Below are 18,956 nucleotides of genomic sequence, written 5' to 3'. Positions count from 1 at the left end.
AATAGGCATCAAAAACTTAGTCTACCACTACCTCATGGTTGACCATATTAAGTGGGTAAATAACCTGTGCCTACCAAATGCTTCTAGATGTTGATATTTATTTGGGCTGAGATCTGCAGTAAAACAATATACTTGACTTTTCATAAAAACTGATGAGCTCTTGCTTCCCTCCATTCTTCACATCTGACATTCTTCCACAGATCCTGCACATAACATCTTTTAAAGATTAGTGTATATGAGTTGTAAAAGCAGTAGGCTTTATTCATTTCCATAATGTATACATGTGCTTTGATTAGATTTGCTATTATCCTTTCATTTTTTCCCACTCTCCCTTTGCTCTTTAACACCTCGTAATATTATACCCTTTTGAAACTCATGTCCCTTTTCTTCTGTCTTAAATTATACAGATGAGAAAAAAATGAACATGTAATATTTGTCATTGTGAGATTGACTTATTTCATGTAATATAATCTCTAGTTCTACTCATCTTCCTGCAGACAACATTTCACTCTGTTTTGGCTGAATCAAACTCCACTGTCTGTATATACTATTTTGTCTTTATACGTTGATCTGTTGATGATACTAAAACATCTGTGACTTGGCATTTGGTAAAGTGCAGCAGTAAACATGGGTACACAGGTATTCATAAGTAAGCTGACTTTGATTCTTGTGGGTACATACCCACAAATAGTACAGCTAGATCATATAACATGTATGTTAATTTTTTTCATAGAACCTCCATACTAATTTCCATAGTGACAGGTTTTTCTTTTCCTTTTTTTTAATGTGCATTTTAGTGTTTTACCTGCATGTATATGGGTGTGAGGGTACCAGATGTCCTAGAACTGGACCTATAGACAGTTAAGAATTGCCATAAAGGCACTAGGAATTGAACCTGGGTCAATTAGAAGAACAGCCAATACTATCAGCCACTGAACCATCATCTCTCCAACCCCTTCCATAGTGACAGTTAATTAACATTCTCACCAACAATGTATTAAGTGTTCCATATTCCATACATCCTAATCAATATTTGTTGTTTTGGTTTTATTGTTGATAGCCATGGAGTGAGATAGAATCCCAATGTAACCTTGAATTTTTTTTATTTTTATTTTTATTTTTTTGCATTTCCCTAATAGTTAAGGATGTTGAGCATTATTTTTTGTCTGTGTGTAGTTCATTTGAGACAGGGTCTTCCCCTTTGTTATCCAGATTGTCTTGAACTAAGATTAGCTGATCTTCCTGCTTTCTTGGCCTCTTTAGTTCTGGGATTACATGTGTGTAACACAACTCGACTGCATATGCCTTATTTTATCTTAGCTTCTTTTTTGTAAATAATAATAATAATAATAATAATATGTGCAAGTATTATATAATACCCACATATATACATATATGTGTTTGGAACATCTTCATCTCAATCTGTTGGTCAAGAATTTAGTTTATCTGTCATCTTAAGTATTTGCCTTTTAGGCCAGGCATGGATAACCTTTAATCACAGCACTGGGTAAGAAAAGACAGGTGAATTTCTTATGATTTAAAGTCTAGCCAGGATTTCGTAGTGAAATGCTGTTTCAAAGAACAAAAATAAAATAAATATTTCTGTTGTCAAAGTACCTAATGTTTGTGTTTCTGTTTAAAGTTGTTACTATGTTCTAGATCTGGAAATTCTCCTACCTTAACTTTGTGTACTACAACAGTCGTGTGTGTGTGTGTGTGTGTGTGTGTGTGTGTGTTAATTTATTAAATAAATAAAAATTGAGTCTTATGTTTGCATGGTACACAGCACCCAGTATTTGCTAAATGTTAGGTCTTCTTGATAATTTGCAAACTATTTCTCTGTCATAAAAGTACAACCATCTTTAAAAACCTTATTATATTGTGTGTGTGCATGCACATCACTTGTTTCAGGGGACAACTCGTAGGGTTGATTCTTTCCTTCCATGATATGAATCCAGGGATCCAATTAAAGTCCTTAGGCTTGATGTCAAATGATTAAAGTCACTGAACCATCTCACTGGCCTGAGCACTACCTTCTTAAGGGAATGGATATATAGTGGACCGGGAATGGATATATAGTGCATCTGGTCCATATTTGTATTTTTAGTGCTTAGCAAAAGTTTAATAAGCTTTTTGTGGATTGTAGCTGGGCGTTGTTTTGGTTTTGAGAGAGAGTCTTATTATGTAGCCTAGGCTAGCCTTCACCTTACAAGCCTTCTGTCCTTGATTCCGATTACTGATATTATAAGTGTTTGTAAATATACCTGGTGGAATAAATCCTTTCTAACAGGTTAGAAATAATGATATATGTTATGTGGCTTTTTACATATGTTAAATTTCTAATAGATGTAAAGTTGGTTAATTTTAAGTCTACAGTTTTGATGGTTAACAATTTCTGGATAATGTAGCCTTTATTACAGTCCATTAAAATGTATATTCCATTATACACAAAGTCTGTCTTCCGCCTCCCCGTTGCTGCTGCTTCTTTTTTTGAGACAGGGCTTCTCTGCCCTGGAACTCACTCTATAGAGCAGGCTGGCTTCAAACTCAGGGATTCTCTTGTATTGTGATTAAAGATGTGGGCTATCTCTGCCAGGATTTAGTATTTTAAATTTTTATTTTCATTTGTTTTAATATTACCTAAGTTAACCTTCCTGAGGTATGAATAACATGCTGAATGAAATAAAATCAAAATGTTATTTTTCTTGATTCTTTAAATGACTAGCTTTAAATATTTTAAAGCTTTTTCTCTAAAGAGAATACATTCTAATTAATATAAATCTTGGTTTTTCCCAAGAAAAATTTAAATACCAAAATTTTTACAATATGTTATATCAAATTAATTTTAGAGATTGAGAGAAGGGTATATTGGTTTAAAAGTGACTTGAAAATTAACAAAAGTTAGGGAATCACTATCTGGAAATTGAGTAACTATTAATTGGAAGGTATTAGACTGTATTCTATTAAGAGCAGGTAACAATAAAACTCAAGCATAGTGATATAAACATGGAAAATATATTTTAAATTAAAAAATGCATACCTTTGAGAAATAACAGTTTGGATTCTTTAAGAAACAATTGCTTAAACTTTTTAAAATTGTTTTCCTTTGCTTCAATTTAAGATTTTATAACTATATGATAAATTTGAAAATTATGGAATATTTTAAAGCTCTGAACTAAAGTTTAACTGCAACCTCCTACTTTGTATTCCCTTTTACCTCCTTATTTATATCCTTTATCCTTTTCTTAGCTCTGTGGTTTATAAATAAGTCTGGCTAGTTTGGTAGCCTTTTGAAATTCTAATTGACAACTCTGCTTAGCGCAGTGTGAATTTTGTAAACTCACAACCATTATTACATGTAATATGCAAAGCCTGATTTCTAAGATAGGAGGAAACTAGGAAGCCTTAAATACTCTTTCACAGGACCTCAAAAGTAAATGTCCTTGATTTGAGATGGGTTTCTTTTGGAAAGGAGAAGTTAACTCTTACCCTGTAGTAAAGACTGTACTTTGCAAAGAGTTTTTGTAGATAGCAATAGCTCTAGTCGTATGTTGTTATTGCATTATTAAATTGAGTCCATTCTTATTAATGGTTTTCTATCTTTTTTTGGTAGGGACAAGCAGATCAATTGGTTTTTGAGACAGGGTTTCATTATATAGTCCAGGCCAGCCTTGAGTTTGAGGTATTTTGGTTTTTATTTTTTAACTCTTAAATTATTCAAACCTCAAACTTTAATAAATAGGGTATATTACAGTATAGGAGGGACTTATATAATAGTTTGCACTAATGTGAAGAATGTGAAGTTCGTTACACTCCTGTCTTCCTTAAGGTGCAGTGCTTACTAATGAAACCTTCCCAAGGGTTTACTACCTCTGTCGCTCAGAATTCTGTCTTATTAACCTCTTTGAACCTTCCTTTATGTAATTCATGTTAGAGGTACAATAGTCTACATGAGAGCAAAGTTTTTGTTATAGACTTGTTTGTTTTCTGTTATAATAAGCAAAGTTCATTGGTTAAGTTGAATATCTCTCACCCAAAATACATTTTCAAAATTTTGTGTACATTTAAAATACCAAAGTTCAAACATGAAATTCATTTATATTTCATTAATATATTAGTTAAATGATAAAATTTTATAATGTGTCAAATGATTTTGATCATGAGACAGTTTGTGGTGTATAGTTTATCATTTTAGATATGTCAGCATTCCAAATTTGGTTTTTCAGAGGATTTTAGATTTCAGATTTTCACATTACAGAAACTTGCCCTTTAGTGCTTTAACTTAACTTTAATATGAGCCTTAGACTCTCAAATTGGCTTGAATTCTACTTCCAGATGTTTGGAAAACATTTTACTGCTAAGGGGCTTTGTATGATACTGGATTTTAATCCTCTGTTTTGGGACTAGTAATATAAGCAGTTTATTTATTTGTATGAATATGTAAGAAGAATAAAGATTTCTTTTTCGGGTTGTAATATTTAAATGAGATGCTAGATCTTAAAACTCAGATTTTCATAGCTGATTATTCATTTTGAAATACTTATTTTGTTAGCAATCTTTAATTTAGTCAGTATTAGTAAAAATCCTTATCTGTACCAAAAAATCAGAAGAGCACAGAATAAAGTAATAAAAACAAAAATTGGGACTAAGTTTTTTGCACAAATAAAATTTAAGACAATTAAGAAGAAATAATGTTTATCCTTGTTATCTTATATATAGAAAGTATTAATATTGTAGTGGGGGTTGCCAGTAAGCAAATAAAATTGTACAGTAATTTAGAATATGATACATGACATGGAGAAAAAAATCAGCTTGATAAAGGACAGTATTCGATGGAGAGTCAAAAAAGACGGAACTGAAGATGGTAGGAGAGAACATTCCAACCTGAGGGCATAACAGTAATGATAACACACAGGAAGTGTCAAGTAATACATTTTCTTATTTCACCCTTACTGTAACTGTAAGTAGGCCGAGTAGGGTCTGGTAGCACAGCCTTGTAAATCCCAACAGTTTCAGAGTAGGTTTGGGTGAGTTCAAGGTTATCCTGGGAAGTAAGACACTGTCTTAAAATAAAGAGCAAAACTACAGGAGATAAAACTTAGTGATAGAGTGCTTCTTGCCTCTTTGACTGTGGTTTCACATGCCTTGAATCCCAGCATTCAAAGCAGCGGCAGACAGGTCTTTCTAAGCCTGGTCAACATAGTGCATTCCAGAACAACCAAGAGTATGTAGTGAGATGTTAAAATCCACCTACCAAAAAGTAGAAGGAAAAAAAATCCTCCTATCTTACCATTTTGTAGATGAAGAAACTGAAGTACAGAGAGATATTAAGTCTAAAAACAATCTTGATCCATCTTAGGAAATGCAGTGTTCCAATATAGCTCACCTGCACATGCTCGAGGACATGCTCTCCCTCTCCCTCTCCCTCTCCCTCTCCCTCTCCCTCTCCCTCTCCATACAACTGCCTTTAACACCAGTCAATTCTAGGGGATCTGATACAATCTTCCTACCTCCCTGGGCTACTACACATGTGCTACACATAGACACTCTGGTCTTAATGTGCACACATGCACATAAAACCAAAAATTTTTAAAAAGAACAAAAGGGACATATATTAGGAGGCATTTGCAATGGTCTTGGAGAGAGAGAGATAATGATAAATTGGCCAGAAGACTTGCAGAGGAGATAATGAAAAGTAGTAAGATTTTGGGCAAGTGACTGCATGGGCTTTAGATTTTGTATCTGTGCAAATGGAAGGATGGATCAACCATTTACTTAGATGGAGTTGGAGTATGCTTATGAAAGATCAGAAAATGTAGTTTGGGGTGAAAATTAGAGAAGGTTAATGTACAGAAACAGTTTTTTTTTTTTTTCTGGATGATTAGTATGGGTAATATATATTTTTTTTACTTTTTGTAGACTATGAGAAGACAACGAAATGAAGTTGTAGTTGAATTAAGGAAGGTAAGTATGACTACTATTAGTATTTTGAGAACTAGTTCTGATAACAGCATGTATAGAAAGTATTAAGAATTATATCCTTTTAAAACATACAACCTGTTTTATAACAAAATTGTATTAAATATAGTTAAGCTTTTGGGTTTTTTCTTTTTAAAGATTTATTTATTTATTATATGTAAGTACACTGTAGCTGTCTTCAGACACTCCAGAAGATGGTCGTGAGCCACCATGTGGTTGCTGGGATTTGAACTCAAGAAGAGCAGTCGGGTGCTCTTACCCACTGAGCCATCTCACCAGCCCGAGCTTTTGGTTTTTAATCTCAGGTGCTCAGCACTTCTTTTTCTTTCAAACAAGTTTTGTTGTTTTAACTAAATCTGGAAAACTATTGAAAATAGTGGCAAAAGAGAATTTACTCAGTTCCCAAAAATGGATATGAACAAGTTAAAAGTTTTTGTAAGTTTTAGTGATTTATATAAAGTCTAAGTCATAGAGATACTCTTAAACTAGTTCTATTAATAGATAATAGTTCTGTCTTGATAACTTGTTATATATTAGTTTTGTCAACTTTTAAAATATGAAAGTAGACTAAAGTTGAATATAATTTTTTATTTGCTCTGAAACAAGTAAATTTCAAATGATCCTTGATTTTTGTTGATTTTTGCCTGTTTTCAGCTGTCCAACTTTGCTTTGAGGTGGTAAAGAGATGCTTCCAAATGATGTGTAAAATGACTTAGTTTTATTGTTCATTGGAAATGAATGTTTGGGATTGGGATCCATTCAGATTAGTGTTAAGTTGGTGTTTATTTCACAGTTTGATTTAATTGGTTTTTGCATTTCTTTTTAATTTTAAAAGGTGCTTATTTTAGTTTGTAAGTACAGGGTTGCTTAACTTTTATATGAAAACAGTTAACTGCTTTTCTGAAATTCTTTGACTTCTCTCTTTTTTTTCCCCCCTAAAGATGGATTTATTTATTATTTATTTATTATATGTAAGTACACTGTAGCTGTCTTCAGACACTCCAGAAGAGGAGTCAGATCTCATTACAGATGGCTGTGAGCCACCATGTGGTTGCTGGGATTTGAACTCAGGACCTTTGGAAGAGCAGTCGGTGCTCTTACCCGCTGAGCAGCCATCTCACCAGCCCTTGACTACTCTCTTACAGAATAAAAGAGATGAACATCTCTTAAAGAGAAGGAATGTACCACAAGAAGATATCTGTGAAGACTCCGATATAGATGGTGATTATAGAGTGGTAAGTTATGTTATTCTGATAATCTAAAACTTTTAGTGAAAGATTCTTCTATAAACACAATACGTAAAGATTACCTTTTAACTTTGTTTTCTCTTTAACTTCTTGCCAGCAAAATACCTCTCTAGAAGCTATTGTTCAAGTAAGTTGTGGTTTATTCTTCTTTGTACTTTATGAACTCAACAACTAATAACTGTATATCCATGTCATAAATTGTTTTACTTATTTTTTTATAGAATGCTTCAAGTGATAACCAAGGAATTCAATTAAGTGCAGTTCAAGCTGCTAGGTGAGTTAAATGATTAAATTCAAGTTCTTCAGACCCCTATTTAAGTTAGCTAAGTCTTCTAACAGTACTTATATTAGTCAAACAGTAAACTGAGTTATAAGCATGCTGTCGTATAAAACAAGCATACATTGAGATATATTACTGCATATACACTAGGTTTTTTGTTGGTGGTGGTTTTTCTTGGTTTTTGTTTGTTCGTTTTTGTTTTTCCAAGACAGGGTTTCTCTGTGTGGCCCTGACTATCCTGGAACTCTCTCTGTAGACCAGGCTGGCCTCGAACTCAGATATCTGCCTGCCTGCCTCCCAAGTGCTGGGAATTAAAGGCATGCGCAACCACTGCCTGGTGGTGTTGTTTTCAGGCTAGAAATACCAAGTCATTTTGTATATTTTAGTTGTGAAACCTGTGTTGTCATACTTTTTTGGAAAAAGCCAGAAAAACTTAGTGAGAAGCTGAGGAGAAAGCTCAATCTAGAAAGTACTTGCTGTGCAAGCACAGAACCCAAGTTAAATCCTCAGAACCCATGTTACAAGCCGAACATGTCCTGCTGGCCTGTGATCCTAGCACTGCAAGTGGAGAATAGACCTATCCTTGGGGCTCCCCTGACCATTGGGTCAGCATAGTCACTGAGAAACCTGTTTCAAAAACAGGGTGGCTGACTCCTGAGGAATGGATTCTGAGGTTGACCTCTGGTTATCACATATGTGCATCCACACATACATGAGTACACATGTGCGTGCGCGCGCGCACACACACACACACACACACACAGTTTATTATTGAGAAAGATCTCTGAATTAACTAGTATATTGAGGAAAACATGGTTATACTGTAAAAAATAAACATGATTACTTTGTTTATTGATGTACAAGGATTGTTAAAAATAGAAGGATATGCAAAAATAACTTTTTAACAAATTACTGGTTGTAGTTGGTAAGATTTCAGAGTGCAAAAATCTTCACAGATCCATGTGATCTTATCAAATGTGTGAGTCTTTTATATTTTATTACATGTCCTACTTATGTGTGTTTATCTTAACTAAAATAAATAAGAAAATTCATTATTGTATCCCATAGACTTAAGAACTTCTTAGACAATTTGGAATAAGAAAGATCACATTTTGAAATAGTACATTTATGTTTGTAAGAAGGATGATTAAGATACTAATTGTGGACAAAGTATGAACTGGGTTCCAGGGAAATCTTGAGACAACTCAGAGATATATAAGAACAAACTAATTCATAATTTTAGGACTTATCTTTTTTCACTGTGTTAACAGTGTTACTGCAAAAGGAACTACAGGTAAAACTATTGGAGTCATAACACAAATCAAAACCCTTGTATCAAAGTGATTTCATATTCTACTTTGTAGATACTGTACCCTTTATTATAAGAAAAGCAGGGTCTCGGGGTACTGGTTAGTTCATATTGATGTACCTCCTTTGGGGCTTCAGACCCCTTCAGCTTCTTGGGTGCTTTCTCTAGCTCTTTCATTGGGGACTTTGTGCTCCGTCCAGTGGATGATTGTGGGCATCCACTTCTGTATTTGCTAGGCACTGGCAAAGGCCCTCAGGAGACAGGCTCTTGTTGGCATCTGCCTAGTGTCTGGGTTTGGTGGTTGTTTATGGGATGGATCCCCAAGTGGGGCAGTCTCTGGATGGTCCTTCCTTCATATTCTGCTCTGAACTGTCTCTGTAACTCCTTCCATGGGTATTTTGTTCCCCCTTCAAAGAAGGATTCTGAGCTTCTGGGCTAATATCCACTTATCAGTGAGTGCATATCATGTGTGTTCTTTTGTGATTGGGTTATGTTACTCAAGATGATATCCTTCAGATTGATCCATTTTCTTTGATTGGAACTAAACCACCAATCAAAGAAAACACATGGTGGGACACGTGGCTCTAGCAGTGTATGTAGCTGAGGATGGCCTAGTCAGTCATCAATGAGAAGAGAGACCCTAGGTCCTGTGAAGGTTCTATGCCCCAGTATAGGGGAAGGCCAGGACTCTGAATGGGAGTGGGTGGGTTGAGGAGCAGGGGAAGTGGGGAGGAGATAGGGGTTTTTCGGAGGGGAAACTAGGAAAGGGGATAACATTTGAAATGTAAATAAAATATCTAATAAAAAAAATAAAAATAAAAAAGTGAGGTCTAAGAGCATTTGCTGTTCTTTGAGAAGACATGGGTTCAATCCCCAGCACCCACATGGCAGCTCACAACTACCCATAACTCCAGTGTTAGAGGACCTGATACCTTCTGACTTCCTTGAGCACTAGGCATTCATGTGATGCACAGACACAAATGCAAGCCAAAACTTATTTATATAAATAAATCATTAAAACATTTAAAAGCCCCTGATTTCTAAAATTGCTCTTGGTAATGCACTAAAACATTGTTATTTATTAAATCTTTACATTTAATGACCTGCATCCTTGATTAAGAAATAATAAAAAATCTTAAACTTTTTTATTTACACTTGTGCTAAGCACTATGCTTGTATTATGAACAATACTGTGAAAATACTAAGCAATATTATTTTCTTGATTTTTAATAGAATATTTTTATTCTCTATAGAAAAATGTCTTGCATGCATATAGTGTATTTTGATCATATCTACTTCTTACTTCCTCCTCAGCATCTCTCTCTAAACTTCATGTCCTCCCTTTTAAAAAAAAGTTTCTTTAAATAACTTTATGAGTACAATTAGCGCTTCCCATCCCATATATGCTCATGGGTGTGGGAGCATCCACTGGGACTTGGATAACCTACCAGTGACCACACCTCCAAAGAGAAATGACTGTCTCTCAATAGCCATCAAGTGCCACCAACTCCTTTAGCTAGGAGTAAGACCTGCTGAACCCCTTCCACATCCATGCTGGAAAGCTTCATCTCGTCGCCATAGCTGTTTTGAGTTCATTAGTGCCCTGTCCATGAACACCCTGAAGACAGCATTTCACAGCACTGTCTTGGTCCTTCAGCTCCTACATACTTTCTTTACCCACTTTTGTGATGCTCTCTGATCCTTGAAGGGATAGCATGTTGATGTGGATGTCCCTTTTTGGGCTGAACACTTAGCAGTCACATATTTTCAATACTTTTGGACAGTTATAGGTCCATTACAATATATATATATATATTCTGACCAAGCTCAAATCTACGGAGACAGTTTGACAGCATGCAAATTTAGCCAAACTACAAATGTAAGTTTCCTCTGAGGGCTATCACCTCCTTAACCATGGGCTTTTGACCATATTTACAGTACCTGGTATGGATTCTCTTCTGTTGAACAGGGCTCAAATCCTACAATACAAAGCAGTTGGTTGCCCTTGTTAACAGTCAGGCTACCATTGCACCAGTGGGTACATCTTTCCTGGCATGTCCCATGCTAGATCCAGCACTGATTACAACCTTTGGTGTCTGTTTTCCTTTCCCCCAACCCCCCAGTGGCCTGCATTGTACGTTCCCACACTATGAAAACAAGTTTGTAGCTTTTGGGTCAGTTCCAGATGTCCTACTAGCAAAGTGTGATGTAATTTTTTTCTTTAAGAAGTTTAGATTCTGGCCTGGGGATACAGTGCAGTTGTTAGAATGCTTGCCAAGTATGTACAGAATCCTGTTTGATACCCAGCTCTGCATAAAACTAGTATATTATCACACACCAGTAATCACAGTTCTTAGATGGTAGAGGTGGGAGAAACAGAAAATTATGATCAATCTTAGCCACATGGGGAGTTTGAGGCTAGTCTTAGGTATATGAGAACCTGTCTTTAAAAAAAAAAAGTAATAGTAGTAATTTTTTAGAATTTAATAGAAAATATAGAGCTAGTTAAAGTAGAGACACCCAGCAGCAAGTATGGGATTATGCTGTGACACATACTGTTAGAGTTGAGAGGTGGTAAGGAACCTGAACAGTCTTTGAAATAATGATATAAATAATGGCAAGCCATTTGGAATGAAGAGAGTAGAATACTGAGTGCTTAGAGATGAGATCACATGGTAACCAGCATACAGTTAGGTAAAGTGCAGCCACCTTAAGGAGCAGTTGAAAGGCAAGATAAGGAGTTTGTATTTCTAAGATAATAAATAATAGGACGATGTTCTGACTAGACTTTTTTTTTTTCCATTTTTTGTTTAAGGATTTTATATACTGTCACTGTCTTCAGACACACAGAAGAGGGCATCAGATCCCATTACAGATGGTTGTGAACCACCATGCGGTTGTTGGGAATTGAGCTCAGGACTTGTAGAGAGTAGTCAGTTCTCTTAACCACTGAGCCATCTCTCCAGCCCCACTAGACTTTCTTAAGCCTTATTGTTTTATATTGTCTGAACATCACACATATAAAAACTTTTAGTTGTGCTAAGCACAGTGGCACACACCTTTAATTCCAGCACCCAGGAAGCAGAGTAGTGAGTTTGAGGCTAACCTGATCTACATACAGTCTAAGACAGCTGGGACTAAGTATTCACAGTGTTCAACTCATTGAACTCTGTACACTATTAATTATGAAATATTATAATTATTATAACAATATTATTCAGCAACTTAAAAAAGGGACAAATGCAGAAATACAAGAAAACGCTCAAAGAGTTGCTGCTGAGGAAGATTAAAAAAAAGTGTTTTTGTGGGAACTTAAACAAGAAAAAAATAAAAGCTTGGTGCCTATTTTCCTACTTGAGACAAGAAGGTGTCTTTTATAGTTGCCATATTCAGGACTGTGTTGAGGGAGTAGTGTTATGCTAATAAAAGTAGCAACATATCTACTGTATTTTTCTAATTATTTATAAATTTAATTTATTAGTTTATCTTCATGATTAGAAAAAATATTATATAAAGTATAACTTTCCGTGTATACTTATGCCATCTCTTCAGCTTTACCATATCTATATCCAGTTTGAATTTAATTGTAGTACATGTCATTAAGTTTTACCAGTGGTATCTATCTTACAGGAAGCTTTTATCCAGTGATCGAAATCCACCGATTGATGACTTAATAAAATCTGGAATATTGCCTATTTTAGTTCATTGTCTTGAAAGAGATGACAAGTAAGTATATAATTATTATTTTTAATTGTAATGTACTCTTTAGAAAAGGTAAATTTTCTAGTTTAATTTTTAAAGGGAAAAGACTCAAGAAGTGGAGGCAGGAGGGTTAGAAGTTGAAAGTGATCCTTGGGTTCAGGGGCACCTGTCTCAGAAACCAAACTAGCATAATGATATACGTATGTAATCTGAGACGTTAGGAAGCCTCAACTCAAGGCCTGCAAGGGCTTTGTAGGGAGAGGTGTTTTTTGTTTTTTTTAATAGGACTTATTTTATATATACATGAGTGCACTGTAGCTGTCTTCAGACACACCAGAAGAGGGCATCAAATCCCATTACAGATGGTTGTGAGCCAACATGTGGTTGCTGGGAGTTGAACTTAGGACCTCTGGAAGAGTAGCCAGTGCTCTTATCCACTGAGCCATCTCTTCAGCCTGAGAGAGATTTTTGTTTAAAAAAAAGAAGGAAAAGGTTATGGTATAGAATTGAAAGTTAAAATCAAGGTAAAAACCACAAACAAACTTGAGAATGAATTATTTTTAACTTGTAAGCTTTGAAAACTGGCACAATGAGTGGTTGAAAACTAAGGAGGATTATGAAAGTACATTTCTAAGTCAGGATGTCAGGCTTTCACAGTGAAATGGTTGGGCTATGTTTTTAAGGCTAGAAAACATTTCACATACTAGAGGGGAGAAACGGTTGGTAGACGTTTAGATGATATGAGATGTATGGTTTAAGAAATCACTTGTTCTTTGGTAGTCCTTCTTTACAGTTTGAAGCTGCGTGGGCTTTGACAAACATTGCATCTGGAACGTCTGAACAGACGCAAGCAGTGGTTCAGTCCAGTAAGTTGTTAATTAACAAAGTTGTAATTGTTTTTCTTCCCATTGGTAGAAAATAAACTCTGCTGGCCAGGCATAGTGACACATGCTTTTAATTCCAACACTTGAGAGGCTATAACATAGGAGGACCATGAGTTTGAGGCCTGCATGGGCTAAAATAATGAGACCTCATCTCATAAATAAATCCATAAATTACTCTAAGAAGATATAACTATGTAATAGAGCAATACTCATAGGACTGTTGAAGCAGCTGTCTTAAGTATGTTACTTTACAAATCTTGTTTTTGACTGATTAAACCCATTCAGCAATGTTTTTTATTTCTTTATGATTTAGAAGAGGAGGACAGATATATTATCCAACTAATTATCATTTTACATCTTGGTATATGTGATGTTAGAAATTATCTAAAGTCCTACTAAAACTGGTTTTGTTACAGAGTTAACAGATTAGGTGGGCTTTACGGTTCTGTCACGGTGTCATGTTCTCTTTTGCTTGTTTTATATAATTCTTTTTGTTTGTTTTTTGATTGATTTTTTTTTTTTTTTTTTTTTTTTTTTTTTTTTTTTTTTTTTTTTTTTGAGACAGGGTATCTCTGTATTGCCCTGGCTGTCCTGGAACTCACTTTGTAGACCAGGCTGGCCTTGAACTCAGAAATCCGCCTACCTCTGCCTCCCCAGTACCAGGATTAAAGGCGTGCGCCACCACGCCGGGTTTATATAATTCTTAATGAGTAGAAAGAGACTGGGCTGTTTTGTTTTGTTGTTACTTTATTTTGCTAAAACAGGGTCTCATTGTAGCCACGCTGGGCTCCAACTCACTATGTAGGTAGGCTACCTTGAACTTACAATCTTTCTGCTTCCAGACTCCATCCAAATGTTAGGATTACAGGTGTTATCTACCATTTCCAATTAGAAAAAGACTTTGGATTTTTTAATCATTGCTGTCAGTTTAGTATCCAAAACTAATAAGATAAATGAGCTATTTTTTATGACCATGATTAATCTATGTACATATAAATTATATAGTGTTCTTCAAAGTGCTATCTAAAGGTAGGAAGAAGAGTCAAATCAGAAGTGCAGTGTTAAGTCTGCTCAGATATGTAGAAACCTGTCTTTGTGTTTGCCTTCCACTTAAGCAACAGAACCACTTTCTGATTTAAGATCTCAATGTGCCCTGACAATCATTGGCCTAATGACTCATATAGTGTTAATTTAAATTTCTTATCCAAAAGTTATTTAAGCAAGGCAGGAGAGGTGGATGCCAGGGAAAGACCTTGCTGTCAAGCTTTAGGACCTGAGTTCACTCCCTGGAACCACATGGTAGAAGGAGATAACTAGCTTTTGCAACTTGTCCTCTGACTTATACACACACACACACACACACACACACACACAAACACCCATACACAATCCTCAGTCATACACACCTATACATATACCACATACACATATAAATAGCCACATATAATATACACAGCAATATATACCACACACACAGACACCTATACTTAATACTGGGTCATACACACCACATACATACCTATACAACATACACAGTACTTAGCTATACACATCACATATATACCTATACAACACACACACATAAACACAATACTCAGCCATACACACCTGTACACCACATACATACAAACATACAGGCATATGCCACATATTCACATTTACATACATATACCCACCCAAACTACACATACACTCATCCAATATACATCACCCACAAACATTTAGACCCCCACAGACACACACACTCAGTTAATACACACATACACACACTCATATACTCAGTCTAAATAAATATATTAAAAAGCAGAAATTCCCTAAAAAAGTCAGGCTTTTTCACTGATATTGAAGATAACATTCTGTAAGGAATGATTCTTGAAATTGGGCTTCAGCCTTAGGTAGGGCCACAGTGCAGTGGTAGTCTATGACAACAACTTGTAGACTGACTGCCCTGGGTTCAGTCTCTAATGACAAACAAGCAAATGTATTTGAGTCCAAGTTTTAATTGTTTAAAATATGGAATTTAATTTCAAACTGTTTATATGTTACAATTTACCTTGATGCTAGTTTTCCTGTCAGTTACTTCAATAACAATTCATTTAACGAAGAGATACTTTAAAATAGTTTTGATAGTTTGTATTATGTTTTGTTGGGGTCTCAGTAAAAAAATGAAGGGCCTTATATCTTCAATTGCTACCTCTTTTTCTCTTTCAGATGCTGTGCCACTTTTCCTGAGGCTTCTGCATTCACCCCATCAGAATGTCTGTGAACAGGCAGTATGGGCATTGGGAAACATCATAGGTTTGTATGAAACTTGTGAAACTTTGGATGTTAATCCAATAAATTGGATAAATCATACACTAACCAATAAAAATAACTATTAGTGGATGAAAAGTAATTTTTGTCATTTCCAGTTTTTATGAAGTTGTATAGAGAATTTAATTGTGTGACTGACTCTATGAGTGTAAATCAACAGTAAACAGGAACATGTTTGTTGCTTACATTACCATGATAGCTTTTTGTTGGTAGTCAACTCTTAGTTATTTAAAGGTTTATAAAATATATAAATTATTTAGATTTTTACATACTGGTATCTAATTAACTTTCTTCATCTAAGAATAACAGTAGGCAAAAATTAAAGTAATTTTTCTTTTTTTAGCATACTTGAGAAGTCTGAAAACCTTGTATAAGAGATTAAAATTTAGTATATAATGTATAATTCTATTATTGTGAATTAACAGTAAGTATCTAATAACCTAATTCATTATTGAACATTATAATCACTACCTTTGCACTTATAAATAACTGTAGGAAAAATAATTGACACAATCTCAGTATTTTGAGCATTTTTTTTTAGACTAGAGGCATTTTTGTTTACTTGTTAGCTAGCCTGAAACTCAGGGTCCTCTTACCACAGCTAGAGAATCCCCACTCTTCAAGTGCTGGGATTGCAAGACTATACACCACCAAGTTTGTTTACTGGAGGCTATATTAACTCAGACTTAAAAATTCAAAGAACTAATCCCAATACACAGGGAGGCTGAGGCAGGAGAATTGCTGAGTTCAAGACTAGCCTATACTACATAGCATGATGATGTCAGAAAAAAACAGAGAACTAGCTGGTGGTGGTTGCACCACTCCTTTAATTCCAGCACTCAGGAGGCTGGATCTCTGTAAGTTTGAGGTTTACAGAGCAAGTTCCAGAACAGCCAGAGCTACACAGAGAAACCCTGTCTCAGAAACAAAAACAACCTACCACCCTAGAACCAGTAATGGGAAAAGTCCAGAAATCTGGCTTGGAAATCTTGGAAATCCCTTTTTTGAGATTTCTCTCTCTCTCTCTCTCTCCTCTCTTCTCTCTCTCTCTCTCTCTCTCTCTCTCTCTCTCTCTCTCTCTCTCTCTTTAATGAAGGAGGATTCTGGACATTCTTTAAAAATTAAGATATTTCACTTACTTTATATATATGTATATGTGTGCATGTTTACATGTATTGCAGCATATGTATAAAGATTAGAGAACAACTTGAGGCAAATGGCGTCTTCCTTCCACGTGTGTTCTGGGTGTTAGCAAACACCTTTACTCACCAAGCCATCTCAACAGCCCTAAACACTTTTTCAGTCTTTATTGTTCTTACATGGAAGGTATTGTTTGTTTTGAGACATTGTCTCACTACGTCTCCCTGACTGACTGTAACCCATGTTACATTGAACTCTGAGCCCTATTCCTTCCTCAGCCTTTTGAATTTAGAGGTTATAGGTATGTGTCTCCACAGTCATTTGCATGTAACTATTGTTAGCATTGTCATTGCCCCTTTAAGTCCAACTTGAAAATGTTATGCTTGGAGGTTTTTGTGAGCAACACACTCTGTGGACTTACTAGTATAGAGTACACTGCGTTTAGAAGTGACGTTGCATATCTGGGTACCTCTTTCCTTTACTCTTGTATCAGGCGTCAAAGCTTTGTATAAAGCTGTTAAAGTTCCCAACCTTCTTAATGCTCACCCTCATGTTGTGATGACCACTGTCTTAGTTAGGGTTTTACTGCTGTGAACAGACACCATGACCAAGGCAACTCTTAGAAGAACAATATTTAATTGGGGCTGGTTTACACGTTCAGAGGTTCAGTCCATTATCAAAATAGGAGCATGGCAGGATCTAGGCAGGCATGGTACAGAAGAAGCTGAGAGTTCTGCTAGAAGAAGACTGGCTCTCACATGGTTAGAAGGAGAGTTTCTTTGCCCACCCCCACAGTGACACTTCTTCCAGCAAGGCCTCACCTCCTAATATTGCTACTCCCTGGGCCAGAGATATTCAAACCCCAACCATAAAGTTACTTTTGTTGCTACTTTATAACTATAATTTTGCTACTGTTATGAATTGTAAATATCTGATATGCAGGATATCTGATATGTGACATCCCCCCCTTAAAGGTTTTGTGACCCCACTGTATTAAAGAAACATTATGATAAATTATTATAATAAAGTAGAGAACCATTATATTTGTTTTTGTTTTTTTATTCTCTAATTACACGTTGGAATTACATACATCACCAGATATTGTAGTGCAAGAAAATTTTTTTCCTTGTGAATTATTTAGTTTTGCTTCTGATAATGGGTCTCATGTATCCTAGGCTGACTTTGAACTCATTGTGTAGCTAAACCTATCTCCATTCTGACTCTACCTCCAAAACACTGGGATTAGACTTGTGCCGACACACTAGACCCTATTGAATCATGATGTATGAATTCTGCATTAATTTTCTCAATAGTTATTTAGACACATTGTATTAATGTAAAAGCTTGTTAAGCCGAACAAAGCATTGCGGTAATGATAACATGTCTGCTCAAGGTATTTGAAAGAATTCTTGGGCTGCTGCACCTTAGTAACATCCTGTAAGTGAGCAGCTTATATAAAGACACAGATAGATAGGAGTAATATTACATTGGCTCTCTTGGCTCAAAGACCTAGAATGTCTACTTGTTAAATTCCTAATATTTTTATATAAAACTAAAGAAATCTTATTAAAATGTTAGTAGCTACATAATTGTACCCAGTACTTTGTTTTCTGAAAAAGCTTAGTGTTGATTTATCTTATTTAATTAATCCTTTCTACAGGTGATGGGCCTCAATGTAGAGATTATGTGATAAGTCTTGGAGTTGTAAAACCTCTGCTTTCATTCATAAGTCCATCTATTCCTATAACATTCTTAAGAAATGTTACCTGGGTTATGGTCAATTTATGTCGCCACAAAGACCCACCACCACCAATGGAGACAATTCAGGAGGTAAATAAAAGGAAAAAAAAAGTTAGATACCATTTTATGTTTTTTCTTTTAATCAGTGTGTGTTTAAGTTGTACATATTTCTCTCCTCAGATTCTTCCAGCTCTTTGTGTATTAATTCATCACACAGATGTAAATGTGAGTAAATTCTTCTCTTGTATATTAATGTATGTATGTATGTATGTATGTATGTATGTATGTATGTATGTATGTATGTATGTATATCTACTGGACCCCACTATGATATAGGACTGAAAACAATGTGTACTTGTGTT

General features: G+C 35.3%; 1 protein-coding gene across 1 annotated transcript in view; it reads left to right on the top strand.

Annotated features, from left to right (window-relative positions):
• The window catches only part of Kpna4 (karyopherin subunit alpha 4), a 52,973-nt gene that overhangs the window by 14,687 nt on the left and 19,330 nt on the right, over positions 1-18,956 (top strand). Inside the window, exons 2-10 of the mRNA XM_021195820.1 lie at positions 5,920-5,964; positions 7,125-7,214; positions 7,324-7,353; positions 7,448-7,500; positions 12,446-12,541; positions 13,298-13,383; positions 15,613-15,699; positions 18,515-18,684; positions 18,775-18,819. Of these exons, the coding sequence (XP_021051479.1) occupies positions 5,920-5,964; positions 7,125-7,214; positions 7,324-7,353; positions 7,448-7,500; positions 12,446-12,541; positions 13,298-13,383; positions 15,613-15,699; positions 18,515-18,684; positions 18,775-18,819 (702 nt within the window). The remainder of the gene's footprint in view (positions 1-5,919; positions 5,965-7,124; positions 7,215-7,323; positions 7,354-7,447; positions 7,501-12,445; positions 12,542-13,297; positions 13,384-15,612; positions 15,700-18,514; positions 18,685-18,774; positions 18,820-18,956) is intronic.

The sequence above is a fragment of the Mus pahari genome, chromosome 4, assembly GCF_900095145.1.
Source record: "Mus pahari chromosome 4, PAHARI_EIJ_v1.1, whole genome shotgun sequence".
In the NCBI taxonomy this organism is placed as follows: domain Eukaryota; kingdom Metazoa; phylum Chordata; class Mammalia; order Rodentia; family Muridae; genus Mus; species Mus pahari.
Note: the sequence above shows the minus strand (reverse complement) of the source record. Positions and strands in the feature narration are given on the sequence as shown.